The 15,084-nt window shown below is 38.0% G+C and overlaps 1 protein-coding gene across 4 annotated transcripts in view; it reads left to right on the top strand.

Annotated features, from left to right (window-relative positions):
• Window positions 1-15,084, top strand: part of KCND3 (potassium voltage-gated channel subfamily D member 3) — a 349,824-nt gene that overhangs the window by 320,646 nt on the left and 14,094 nt on the right. For 3 of the 4 annotated variants that reach the window (XM_060772739.2, XM_060772740.2, XM_060772741.2), the window contains exons 5-6: window positions 6,950-7,042; window positions 13,284-13,340. In XM_060772739.2, coding sequence (XP_060628722.1) covers window positions 6,950-7,042; window positions 13,284-13,340 — 150 coding nt within the window. The remainder of the gene's footprint in view (window positions 1-6,949; window positions 7,043-13,283; window positions 13,341-15,084) is intronic. The other variant, XM_060772742.2, reaches the window with a different exon arrangement.

Genomic DNA, 15,084 nt, shown 5'->3' with positions numbered 1-15,084 from the left:
ACTGCATGGAGTGCCATTACCTTCCATCCAAGGCAGTACCTATTGATCTACTCACATTTACATGATTTTGAACTGCTAGATTGGCAGATGCTGGGCCTAACAGCGGGAACCTACCCCGGTCCCTGGATTTGAACCGCCAACCTTTTGGTCACAATTTAGCAGCTCAGTGGTTTAACTCACTGTACCACCAGGGGACCCTACAGGAAATAAACCAGGATATTAATCCTTTGGAGCAGTGGTTCTCAAGCTGGGGTCCCCAAATGTTTTTGGCCTACATCCCAGAAATCCCAGCCATTTTACCAGCTGTTAGGATTTCTGGGAGTTGAATGCCAAAAACATCTGGGGACCCCAGCTTGAGAACTACTGCTTTGGAGTATATGCAGATTAGTTTTTGAAAGCTGCAAATTTCTGAAGATTTTTAGGACCCATTTAGGTATACATTATATGAGAACTGTTCTTGAGTAATCATAACATAACTTTCCTACCCTCTGTTGCCAGATTTTCAGATTTATTTTAAGAGGAGTGCAACTAGAAAAGCAGCTATTCCAAGTTGTCCCATATTGCAGTGCATCCTCAGGAATACTGAACAGGAGAAGAGGATAGTGGGAAAGAACGAGAGTCCTGCCTCCTGGTGTTATTTTGTTGTTGGCATGCCAGCACAGAGGCACAACAGCCTTTTTGTACTAGATGAGTGGTGGGAATGTGCCACAAACTGCATCTATTGGCGGGTTTCCTGTAACAGACTGACACAATGTAGATGCCTGTTTGTTTACCTTAAACAGCTGGCTTGTGTTCTGGTCTTGACATGATGAATTGCTTAGCTATTTCTTGAATGACTATCCCACCTTTCTCTCACTCAGAGCTTTTTAAGTCTAAGTTTGCTGCAGTAACCTTCTATAAGTGGGTGGATTGTGGAATGCATATAATTGTTTGGTACGTTATACATTTAATAAGGAAATATCCAAACTAACACCACTTACTTTGCTTTGGCTGCATCCTGTGCCCATGGTACACCATCAACTGCCCTGAGAGTTTTCCAAAAGTGATATTCAGACCCCATACTGAAATGGATAAACACATATGGTCTTGTGAGTGTGTTTAAAATCCATGTTTTCTGTCTCATAAAAATGTTGGGTTTTGTGCCAAAAATCTGTTTCCTATGCAGGAAATATGCATATAAAACAAGGTTTTTACAGACATGCACACAATCCTTTGTTTTTCTTTATCAAATAATTCATGTGCAATACTTTGGGATGTTCAAATGCAAGGAGAATACTGTGGAGGAATATTGATTTTCTCTTGTACTAGGAAGAAAACAACTTTTAGTATTCATCCTCATATGTGATGATGAAGAGTCAAAGATTTATATCCCTATTATGTTATGTAGGGGATTGTAACTATGATTAGCAGAATGTGATCATAGCTTCCATTCAAGGGAAGCATGACCAGAGATGGAGGTAAGGGAATGTGAACTTTCCAGTCCCAAACTCCACAATTAAACTTTTGTAATGCCTGAGGAGTGCACGTTTGTCCATAACTAAGCCTGAAGTTGAGACTTGGAATACAGATATGTTATTTGGGGCTCTGAGCCTGCAAGAGCTGAGCAGGGCAGTCAATGATAAGGGAACCTAGAGATCTCTCAAGCATGAGGCTACCATAAGTTGAAGTTGACTTGACAGCAGTTAACATGAAATAATAATAATTGTCATTGGGAAAGAAAATAAGGAGCACGAAGAGAACGGGAGATAAATAATGTGGGGGGATAAGATTAAAAATATCCCCACCCTGCACTGTATATAGATGTTTCAAAGAAGAATGGGAAAATAGTGTCTTTTGTGTGTCTTTTGTTTCTAGAAATGTGCCGCCCTAATTATATATTAATAAAATTCTCTGGCAGCCATCTCCAAACCTGAACCCTAATATATCCTACAGAATGGTGGAGGAAAACCTGCAAAAGGACAGAAAGGAAAGGTGTCCTATCCTCCTCCACCCCTTGCAATCTTCCAAGCCGCAAAGAGCAACGCAAGGTGTCCATGTTCCAGGCTGCTTGAAGTACACTTTTTATAGCTTGTGGCTCTCCAGATGTTCTTGGAGTCCATATCCCAATGATTCTCAACCTATAGGTCCCCAGGTGTTTTGGCCTTCAACTCCCAGAAATGCTAACTGCTGGTAAACTGTCTGGGATTTCTGGGAGTTGTAGGCCAAAACACCGGGGGACCCACAGGCTGAGAACCACTGCCATATCCCATCACACCTGGCCAGCATGCCCAACTATCAAGATGATGGGAGCTGGAATCTAACAACATATGAGGGGGGGTGTGTGTGTAGAGCCTTATAAAATGTATATATAATATACCTGCAGTGTTTTAATTCTGCATTGCTACTAAAGGAAATCATTGGCTTGAAAGGCAAAATCTACTCCTTTGCTCAGTCTTGGCACATAGGATGTTGAACACATTTTAGCACTCTTAAATGCAGTTTAAAATTTGGGGTTATCATAAAATGTATTGGGTCGTACCTTTGGACAGTGAATGGCGGGGAGGGTGGGGTAGTAGAGTCTTGGTATACTGGCTCAATTTCTCATATCTAAAATAGAATCTCAATAATCTCTTCAGGGCTTTTTCCAGCAAAGAAAGATTATTCTGCTAATGAAGACTCTGGCTTTTTATGCCTACAGCAACCTGAGACACAGCCTCTGCTCAGATGCACTTTTGAAATTCACAGCCACGCTTCTATGCCTATTTTGCAATGCTAGCGCTTAGGCTGTCTGCTTCCATTTATCACAGAAACGACTAATTTGAGTTAGTTGGCATTAGCAGTGTTGGTTTTTTAAGTTCAGAAATTTTCAGGCTAAAAGCGCTACATTATTAATCTGTACAATAAATCAATTATTTCCTTAATTACTAGTTACAAAGTGGATTGTGCACTGGATCTCAATCAGAACTCTTCCATCCCCTGTTCTAATGACATTGCTGTAAACTATTCATGTATATTTCTGGATCAACCAAGAAAAAATATTGCACTCATTATACATCTTCCATAGTAAGTGAATGAGGAAGCATTTTCTGGGTTGTTGTAGGTTTTTCCGGGCTATATGGCCATGTTCTGGAGGCCCCATATAGCCCGGAAAAACCTACAACAATCCAGTGATCCCGGCCATGAAAGCCTTCGACAATACATTGAAGCATTTTCTGTTTTGAAAAGAATTGAGCTGCTAGGTTTTTTTTAAGTCAAGATCAAAGTTAACCCACTGCTATTTTGTTATCATTCCATCTTATTATTCTTTTTTTCAAGACTTGAAAAGAGAAAGATTAATCAAAGCATATGCCATAGTATAAACCATTCCATCCAGAAGGAAGGATCTGAAGAGCCCAACTGTAAAGTTACACCTATTCCCCTGTCACCTTCATGACAGGAGCTAACAACTGTGTAATGAATACCCTGCTTGTAACTTAGATTTTGGTTTTGCAAGTCTCTCCTAGTAGAGGAAAGTTCCTACTGATAAATGAACTTCTGATAATCTCTTTGCATTCATATATTTTGAAAGGCAATTGGGCTGGCTGCAATAGTGGGATTTGTTGGAAAAAAATATGACCCTGTATCTACGGGACCGATACCCAATATATCCTCTCTAGAAGTTTTCTACATCTTCCTGATGATTCTATGTATGTTTTCCACCAGAAGTTACCATAGAGTTTCTCTGGAGCACCTAGAGTTGTCTTGGAAGACCTTTCATCTTTTATTAAGATACCTCTCTATGAATTTTCTGTCCTCTAGAGTAACTTCCATTGGAAGTTGTTTCAATAGGGTTTATTACTATCCAACATTTCTGTTTCCATGTAAGTTCAAGAATGCATGCCCCTCAGATATTGGATCATGGGTGTACTATGGGGAGCCTTAATGCTATTTTGCCCTTAGTCCTAGTTGAACAATTACACAGTGGCACATGAAACAAATTCATGGTTTAAGCAGTGGAAATGGTGGATTTGAGAATTGTGGTTGAGACATCAGTCCTACTGGGTGGCTATGAAAATTACTTTCTTTAGTTCACTAGTGAAGAATTGTTAGGTAGTTATGGGATTGGGTGAGACTGGCAGTTCTCCATGTACTTTGGAAGTGTTATGTAAATTATAAGAAATAATTCTGTAGTTGCATGACAATCTACTTCAAAGTGTGCAAACATAATATCTAAAATCTATAGCAACAATGATATGCATATTAGAGCAAGTACAACAATAAGTACATTTTTCATGAATCCGTAAATATTATTGGAAAGACATTACTAAGACATTTCCTTATGAACATTAACCAAAGTTTAAGAGACAGTTTTGAGCACATGATTACCATTTTAATGTATCTAATGGCGTTTGCAATCCAGCCACTGAACGCACATAAAATTGATGGTAGTGATCACAGAAGATATGGTACAAAACTGAAATGGAATTCCGGCTGAAGAAGTTTAAATTATTCCCAAACCCATACACAGCATCAGTAATATTGTTTCTAAAATTTGTAATGCAGAACCCCTAGCCCTGTAGTTTCTAAGTTCTTCCCAAAAAAGAGAAATAAAGACACGGCGTTTTTAATACATTAAAATGACTTAATAGTCTGCATTTTGTTGTCATGTTCATCTTTCATTTGGTGGGAAACTTGTCCTTGAATTAAAAGATAAGTGATATGCAGAGTTCATTCATAAAATCTGAGCACCCATAACACATGCAATAGCATATTAGCAAGGGAATGACTAATCTAGCTCGTACCTTGCTGTATGTGTGTATATGCCTTCAAGTCACCTGTTGACTTATGGCAACCCCATGAATTTCATAGGCAAACAGTACTTAGAGCTGATGTTGCCAATTCTGTTATCTGAAATGTAGCCTACAGAACTTGGTATTTGTTGGCAGCCTCCCATCCAAATACTAACCAGAGTTGACTGTGTTTCACTTCTGAGATCAGGATCTAGTGCCTTACTATTCTTGACTATTTATATAGTCAAGAATCTACACTCTAAGGGTGTCAGCTGTAATGCCATTGCTGCTCAGTGCTGGAGAAATGGAGCCTCTTTTCAGCATGTTCTGAATCTGGAAACCTAATGAAAAAAACAAGAGTAACCATAAGGGAAAATACATATTGATTTCTTATTATCATGGAGCATGAATTGAATTTACAAATGATCTGAGAAAGGCTCTATAAATAGGTGTGTACATTTTTAACTATTTCATTCTTGCTGAAGAGGAAGTGCAATAGTTTGGAGAAAATAATATTTCTGCCTACCAGAAAACCTTAGCTGCGATCTTGTTAGTCAGTTATGATGTCCTAAATCAGACTAAGAATATAATAACTGATAGATAGATATTCTCATTTGTTGTCATGGTACTATTGCCACAAGTGGAAATGACCCTGAAACCCATATAAAAACCCAGTCAGCTGCCCCAAGTGATAATGTGCTAATGACAACTAGGACACTGCAAGATGATATAACCGTCTCCTCCACCAGCAAGTGACGTCGTAGGAGCAGAAGGAGGGACCCCTGCAGGGACCTGTCACATTTTTTTATTGCCATGTCACTCGCAGGCAGGAGGGGACTGTGATCCTGCACAATAGCACAGCCATCCTTTGCTTGAAATAGGTGAATTGCTTTGAAGGGGGGTTCAGAGGTCAGAAAGAGAGTTATAGCATTGCTATGCTACTGTAACTATGTCATTGACACAAGATATCAACCAAAAACTTTAGGATTCTCTGCCAGACAACTGACCTAACAAGTGCTAAGGAGGTTGCGGTGACAGTTAAAATGGAGCCGTAGTGCTATAACTCTTATGAAAAAGTCCAAACTTTCTGGTGTTCTTTTGATGTTTAGTGAATATCAGAAGTCACGTTAAACACTTGAGGGCTTGCTTCTGAATTCCCATACTTAAATAGAGGCTGGCATCCTATTGATGACAATTATTGTAAAAGTTACTTACTTACACCATCACCACTGACTTTTTTGGATTTTTTTACCATCTGTATGGTGAGCAACATCCCTCATAGCCACCATTTTCTGCTTAAGATGTTGATTCCTTTCTCTTTTAATTCTTGCCTCTCCCTTTCTCCTGTTCATGTGCTTTCTCCTTATCTTGCTTCCTAAACCGCTGACTAAACATCTCCTCCTTTTCTGCTAGTTTATATTTATCACCATGGCCTTCACTTCCATTGTCATGATTATCATCTTCCTCTTCCTCAGTTATTTCATAATTAATAGCAGCAGAGTTTTGATTATGATTTGGAAGGTCACTAATGACTATGCAACCTGACTGGAAGAAAAATAAAAGAAGGTGTTGTGAACAACCATGTTTAATGAGAGACAGGGTTTGAAAAGATCTTTTGGCTTTGATTTTTTTCCTTTGGTTGGATGACATTTTTAAAAAAATGGAAATATCTAATCCAAGCAGACTTTGGAAAACTTTATTTAGTTGGAGTACAGTTCCCAACTGGTGGTTGCAAAAATGTTAAAAATAGACAGGAGAGATTTTGTTTGTTTGTTTTCAGTCAATACAAAGCTTGGAAACTTTCCAGCTGAAGAATTGTTTCCTTGTTAGAATTTGAGGTTGTTGGTTGTTTTTGTTTTTTTACATAAATTGGGTGGTGCTTAATGTATTGTGTTTAATAATATTATTAGGGCCTTTCCCCTCTGACATTACCCGAAGCCATTCCTAGGTCACACGTTTGATTGGATATGTCTGGTGTGTCTTATTGTATTACCGCCTTTGGCAGCAAGAAAATCTTATTGTATTTACTGGGTGAAAGGATTTAAAGGGTTAAAAGATTAAAACTTCTTCTCTGACTATGATGTAAATAAACAGTGTGGAAGTGCTCATCCCATCTTTTTTATGTTACATTTCCAGATCCAGAATATATTTGTCTTTCTCTCTGTGCCAATGATCTCATTATTGTCTTTTCTTCTGTTCAGGGGTCTATGGATGATGAACACAACATCAGCAAAACTACTTCTATCATTGAAAGTCAGCACCACCACCTGCTGCACTGCTTGGAAAAAACAACTGTAAGTAGAAACAAAGATACATGTAACTTTGTATGTCATCCTTCATAGGATGGGCTTCAATTGAAGAAGACATAGGGATGCTATGGAATACACCTTACAGACAGATGTATATATCAGCCACTTGGTAGACATAAGGTATGCTTGTCTGGCCTCCAGTGCCTTATAAACAAGAGCCTGGCATCCTGTTCAGTAGTTACATTATTGTAAATTGGATGTGTGATCTCATAACTACTGAAGATAAATATTATTTATGCTTGTTAACATGACTGTTTCAGTCTGGCTGCCAAAAAGTTTCTGGGATACTGTAGACTGGGATATTTGGAAATGACTACAATGCTCTCTTGGTCATGGGACATTGGAAGAAAATGGTTTATGGCAGACCTGGTCACTCCAGTTGCCTGCTCTAGATCCTCTTTGTGAGGAGAGCATTCTAAACATTATTACCAAGATCCCTAGTGTACGGTGCCTTTGAAACATTTTATTTGAGGCACTGGCAGGTTGAAATGGCAGGTTGGGAAGCAGGGATGGCATTAGGTGACATAACTACATTTACATCAAGGTAGTTATGCCTGCTGCTGATGTATTGCATGAAGAAAATAATGTGTTGTGCCTCAATTCGGCCAGCCAACACTGAGCTAAAGCCTGATGTATGCAACTATATGAGCAGTTTCATGCTGCTTCAGTTGTCACAACATGCACAATCCTCATAAAGAACCCAGAGATTTGTAGATTCTGGAATTCTTGACTTGAGAGGGCTAGAACTCTCTGTTGAAGAATTCTCAGTATTTCACCAAATTACAATTCTCGGGATTCTGAAGTTGGAATCATGACAACTAAAGGAGCATAAAGTTTCAGAAATTATGTGATGTTGTGGACTTTTAATAATTGATCTGTTGTTGTTATTCTTGTAATTAACAAAAAGAGATATATTATCTACTAACACTTGTGAGAAGTGGGAAGAATACTACCAAACACAAATTTTAAAACATAAATGTGATCACATAAAAGCACAAAGTCATATTAATATAATCAATCCATTTCCTACTGTTACTAAACTTCTGTTGTATTGGTTCCCATCATCTCAGATATCCTCCACATTTTTGACTTCTTCACACAATACAATTAACATCACAATTTCCATTTGCTCCCACAGTTGTAGTCTGCTCAGACTATGGTTACTTATTCATTTGTCCTTCAGAATTTTTTCTTTCAAAACTTGAAAAGCCATAAAATGTGATTGCGATGCCTAACAAGAAATTACCACTAAGAATTAAATAAAGAGTAACTTAGGTTGTCCTTATTGTTGTGAGTCAGTACCAACCTAAGATGCCTGCAAAGCACCAGAGTTACATGGGCTACAAGTTCTCAGGTAACAACCTGGAATAGGAGAAGTATCGGGAGCTCAATCTGGTAACAATATTGTTTGAGAGATGAGGAAACTCCTATACTTCAGTTACTTTGCTACAATAATAAATAAGTGGAAATCCTTTAAAATAATTAACATTATCCTTGTGATGTCCAAGAAGGGAAATCTGTCTCTTATGCAGCATCACTGTGCAGCATCACTTCTCAGTGCATCCTCATTTGGTATCCCATTGCTTATCTGGGCCCCAGTCAGTTGGCTGAACATATCATTTGATGGCCATCACTATGCATGTGTTTCATCCAGGGTCACTGGTTGTTATGTGTGACCGTACTTGCTTGTGACTAGAACTGCAATGGGAGTCATATTTTTGTTGTCACCACTCCACCACACTCCCTTTTTTGAAAATATAAGATTAGGACCAGGCTTTTGCTGCCTGTGTATTATTTGTGCAGCGCAGCAAACCAAATATAAGCAGTATACATGGAGACATTCTAACTTAATACACAGTTATTGTTCCTGTAGAATTAGGTAGAAGGCCATCATAGCCAAAGACATGGCACACATGGACTAATGTGGTACATCGGCATGTTCGACACGGCTATCACCACCACCATATAGCAGACAGCATCTCCATGATAAGAAATAACACAAAATTTAAAAGATAACAATTCATAAAAAGTTCAATGGTACAGTTATGTTATTCATGTTAGACTTTGAAAGACATTGCACATGGATTTTCCCCTTAACTGAAATGTGAAGGTTACTATCACTACTAATACAGGCATATCTCAGTTAACAAAGTCTCTGAAATTAAAGTTCCTTTTTACTAAGGCTTTTTACACACACTCAGGCCACTTTGGAAGTTTTTTAACAACATTGGCAGAATGGTGATGGAGGGCTGAAGAAACATGAACTTCCATTGCTGAGTTGCAGCAATGTATTCTGAGCTGGAAAAGAATGGATAAGATTCTATGATAATAGATCCTGCTTCAGCTGTATGTGCTTGCCTATAACTGGCAAGGTAAACAGCAGCTGCAGAATTCCTTGCTGAAGATGTATAAATGGCAAAACAGAGAAAAAAAAGGAGAAAACAGATAAGTCTGTCTCACCAGCTATCTCCAGCATCTTTTTTTAAAAGATCTATAAATTAAGCTGCCAAAAAAAAAAGAAAATAAGAAAAGCAGAGACTTGGGAAAGCAAAAGTAATCCCTGGAGTTTGGAAGACACCTACAAGTGCTATCTAAAAAGTTCAAACTGTTTTTGCTTTCTTATTCAAAGCTATTTCCCTGGTATTGCTGGTTCCTTCACATGTGCACATTGCAAAAGAATCTTGTAGCACCTTTGAGACTAATTGAGAGAAAGAGGTTGGTAACATAAGGTTTCATAGACATAAGTCTACATTATTGGATCCTAGAAACAGGCCTTTATAGCTATGAATTGGTAGGCTATATATGTGAATAAATAACAATAGAATTGCAAAACTTGTAGGTCTGCGGATGAGGTGATGAATTCAGTTTAAACAATGATCATTGGAGAATAAAGCAAGAGAAAAGATGTCTTAAGTTAAGTTAAACTAATAACCACATGAATGGTGGAGGCAGCTCCTGGAATATATTGTGGTGCTGACTGGGAACCAGAAAGAACATGTGATAAATTCGCCAAGAGAGCCCTCAGGAAGCTGGGTGTTATAAATTTATGCATTATACCTGGAAACCATTGTCTCTGTTCACCCTTCTGTTGATGGACTGAGGTTTGTGGATATGTTCCAATCCCATTTCTCTTTCCACTATTCCTTTGTAGATTTTTTTTTTGTTCAAGGACTGCCGTTTTAATTTACATATACATCTTACTCATTCATAGCTATAAATATCTGTTCCTAAAGTATTCATTCCATGCATCTAATAAAGTAGACTTAACTCTATGAAAACTTGCACTACTAGTTTCTTTCTCTCAGAATCCTGTCTTTGAATTCTACCCAAATGTGCATATTTTGTTACTTTTTAACTGAACATGTTGAGCTGCTCTTATCTTGTAGCGTAGGAATTTATCTATATCCATTCCATGATATTTCTTCCTGTGCTACCACAGTTTCTATAAAAGAAATGATGCCTGGGAAGACATCTGCTTTATTACTCTGGCATTCTTGCATATGTTTGTATCCAAACTAATGCACTATGTCATTCTTTTAAAATCAATGGTAGTTTCATAGGACTCTATCCCACATGCAGGAGGAAAGGTGGGAAAGCAGAGGAAAACAAGGGGAAGCATTCTTAAGAGTAGGGACACAACTTACCCCAGCAAGATCTGTCTTCAGGGATGGCCAGCCATCCCACATCGTTTCCACATTTTCTCCCTGCTTTCTTCCACTTCCTGCTGCTTTCTTCAATCAGGAGTTGAGAAACACCCGACTCTTGAAAATGGACTCCTCTCTCCATCTTTGCATGCTGGCAAGGCAGACTTTCATGCACAGCCACTGGAAGTATCTGTGCTTATGAGATGGCCTCTGTTTTGCTTGCATTTGAAGATGGTAAGTAAACAAGGAAAGTTAGAGTGGGATAAGGTCCTTCATCTGTCCTGGAAAGGACAGGATGGAATATGTTAGTGTGGGCTGCAATTGTGTCACATACAAATATCTTTCCTCATATACTAAGCTGCTGATTTAGAGATAATACAAGAGGAAAGTAATCTCACTGCAGCACAATTCTGAGCAAATGATAACATCAAACAAAGAAGATCAGTCCAGTCATGCTGAATAGTCAAAACAATGTGCCTCTTAACTGGTAAACATGAGTATGCTTTACTCCATTTCCAGTGCTACCACCATATTTAAAGCAAGGCCATGCATGGCTATAATATAAACATAGAATGACAGAACTATTAAACAACATTTACCACAAGTCGTTGTTCAAACTAATATTGGTCTTCTAATTTCTGTTGTAATCCAGTGCCATGGGAACCTTTCACACTATACAATTATAGCACTATGCTTTCAAAATAGCTGCCATGGCTACACTTTATATGCAATTTGTTGAGGCACTAGAACTCTATGACAGATTATTCTAAACATCCTTCCCTGAACTAGAATTCCAAAGGATCTTGCCATGGAATGATGACACCATAGTTATGAGGTGTGAAACGGTCCCTACACCTGAGCTGTGATTTAGATGGTCCTCAGTTAAAACTACTCATTCAATGGCCTTTGATATGTGTTCTCTAGACTTGAGTAATCCCTTCTCCCTCCCACATCTTCAGCATGAAAGTAATACTTCTACTGATGTTCCTTGTAGAATTGTTATAGGGATACATGGAACACTTGCAAAGAACATTTAATCTTTAGATAAAAGCAAAATCAAGGCGCACAATGTCCGTTATTCTCCCTGTGCCAACCGTTTCAAAGTGATGCCAAATTTGAGAAGAATGTATTCAGATAAGCTGCTCAGAGTTTGGTAAAGATGTAGATTGCTGCTCTAATTTTAATTACATTGTTGTTATTGCTTTTTGATATTTTGAATTGTATGGTTTAATAGGCTTTAATGTTATAGACAATTTAACTACCTATTTATACCCTTTTTGTGTAATAAATTGTAGTATTATATTTGTTTTAATATCTAAATGACCACAGGTCTGAGATTTTGAGGGAAAATACAGATGATGATAATAATAATAGTAATAATAATAATAATAATAATAATAATATCATCATCATCATCATCATCCAGAAACCTCCCACTCAGCATGGCTTTTAAATTTGCTGCTGAATCATTTTTATTATAATAAATGGGGAGATGGAGTGGTGAAAACAGTCAAAGCTGATTAGTTAAAGTAGTAATTGATGGCCAAAATGTGTAGGAACTAAGATGATCGGAATTATGATGAATTATTCACCTCTCATCCTCTGTCTAGCTAAAATCTGCATAAAAATAGACATAATCCTACACCAGAAATCACGGGTGGGCTGGGGTAAGGGTGAACTGATGTGACTCACTGCATCCTCAGTCAATGCTAATGGCTGTTTGGTTATTGGAAAGGCATGTGCTGCTGACCTAAACCACCTATCATTTTCAACATAGAGGTTGTCATTTGCAGATTGACATGCAGCATGTTTACTGTGTGTTTTTCAGTGCACCCATCAAAACGGTTCAATCAGCATTTGTGCTGAAAGTGCATGTCTTTCCATCATGCTTAATGAGTTAATGAAAAAAGCATCGCACTAACAAAATAAATTTTCATCGTAGCCTATGAATTCTTGAAACACCAAGGAGTCATTTTGCAATGTCACATTGTTGCCAGTGGAATGAAGGAATGATCCATACATAAGAATTATCCACAGGTTTCAAGGGGCAATGTTACCTTTCCTCCAACCACTCAAACTAATTTTGGCAGTAGTGACTGCTGTTGAAATTCAAGATTGAAATGTCTGGACTATGACAAATTATACCCAGATTCAGTGAAGCAGTGCTGGAGGGGATTGGTCCCTAATTTGAAGACATTAAAAAAAATGATAGCTATATCATTTAAAATATATATTTGATACTTATTTTGTATTAGTATGCATGTCTTTTCTTTAGCAGTTCTAATTTATTATAACAATAAATTCTAATCCAGATTCTCAGTTCCTCATTGGGAAAACCTCTGTTAAGCTGCTTAGAATGAATTTATTTTTCCCTGGGACTCAATATGGAAACGATGGAGGTCTCCAATGGCATTAGGCATGTGTCCTTGTTTGGAGAGTGGACTTTTAAGTATGTTAAAAGAAAGGCCTGCTTGCCCATTCAAACTTGTGTGTTGCCAGACGGAATGCTGAGACTAAACTTTGGAATGCTGGAATGGACAATCAATGGTGTTTTTATCTTTTGTTGACATGTTGTCCTGTAGGGATTGTCCTATCTTGTGGATGATCCCCTGTTATCTGTACGAACTTCCACCTTCAAGGTATTTCCTTCTTAATTCAATCTGTATACCACATCTCTGTGCCATGTTCCAAGTGTTGTTTTCTTTCTTGTTAGTGATTCAGTTCTTAGCAGACTGTGCATGCTGGAACATTTTTGTTATCTGGTGGTGCTGAGCGCTATGAAAAACAGTTTTATTAGTGTTTAACTCTTCCTATATCAAGGGGGGGGGTGCTAAATGTAAACATTAAGTGTCTGCATTATTGATGTGGTTGTGACCGTAATGTATATGCTGGGATTTCTCCCTTTCAGTTTCTATCTATGAGCGGAAGGTACCACTTATTTCCGCTTTGTGTTTGGTGTGTGTGTTTATATACATATACAGTTGGCCCTTAGTATCTGCTAGAAATTGTTAACAAAACCCTCATGGATACCCTAATCAGTGCATAAATTAAGTTCTATAGTGGTTTAGTAAAACAGCATCCTTTAGATAAAATGGCAAAATTAGGGCTTACTTTTTGGATTAAAAAAAATATATTTTCAAGGCATGAATGGTTGAATCTAAGGATGCAGAATCCGTTGATATGGAGGGCCAACTGCATATCTTCATATTTTGATCTGGTTATAACTACTATTCTAGAACATTGTAAGGATATGTTACAACAGTTGTATGTTATCCACTAAGCCTAAATTCAACTACTGATCCTGACTATTGTAGACCTGTTGAATCAATGAGATTTGCTTGTTTATGGACTCATCATTCAGCAATTACTTTACTGAGTCTACTCCGCTTGGGACTAACCAAAAGGATGCCAGTTTCCCTCAGAGGTCCTATAGATGTCTGGGATGACTGAATGTATTATAAACTACAGTTCCTAGTTCCTATCAGACTCAGCCAGCATAGCCAATGGTCAGGAAGTTGTTATTCAACATGAGTGTTGACATGACAACACTCATGTTGAACGATAATTCCCTGAGAGTGCTACATTGGGAAATGTTGCCTGATGCTGGTGTCACATGGTTAGTAGGATTGTGGCAACTGCATAAAGCCGTCATCTTTGAATTAGACAATATGACAACTTCAAGGAAGAACATTCTTGATTGACCCTGCCCACAGGAGCACTGTACCATAGCAACTCAATGGGAAGCTTTCACAACATCCTAAGGACAGTTGTTGCTTAGCTCATAAAAGCTAAGTTGAAGCCTTTTCATTGGTTGTCTTCTGTCTTGAAATCACACAATTTTAAGAAGTTTTCCTCCCTATACATTTTTTTAGGCCTTATGCCATTCAACTACATTGCTTGAAAATTTCTGCATGGTTCATGTTTCCTGTCTTGTCACTCACATTCAACCTTTTAACCACGATCATGCCTGGGTCAGCTTCATAACCTTAAACCAGACATACCATATCACCTAACATTACCAAGAAACTTATAACAGGAACTAGATTTTCTAGTTAGATGGCTGAACTCTCTCACACAATAAGGCATAAGTGACATGTATACTTGTTTTATTCAGGCAAAGTACAGCAAAAGATCCTCATAAGGAGATATGCAATTTCTATGCATCTCCACCACTCACATATCTCACTGTGTAGATTATAGGCAAGATTCTGACTTTGGTTTTGGCCAAGGCAATGCAAAAAAGCTGTAGCCTTAAGTCTTCATGCTTTCTCTGTCCGTCATTCATTGAACAGCCTCAGTGAAAAACTGAGTATACTCCATGTGTAACTAGTGGAGTTTCACATAATCCAGTATCTTTGCTTTTAAAATAGAGTGCAATTTAAT

The sequence above is a fragment of the Anolis sagrei genome, chromosome 4 (assembly GCF_037176765.1).
Source record: "Anolis sagrei isolate rAnoSag1 chromosome 4, rAnoSag1.mat, whole genome shotgun sequence".
Classification (NCBI taxonomy): Eukaryota; Metazoa; Chordata; class Lepidosauria; order Squamata; family Dactyloidae; genus Anolis; species Anolis sagrei.
The sequence above is the reverse complement of the archived record's forward strand: the minus strand, read 5'-3'. Positions and strand labels throughout refer to the sequence as shown.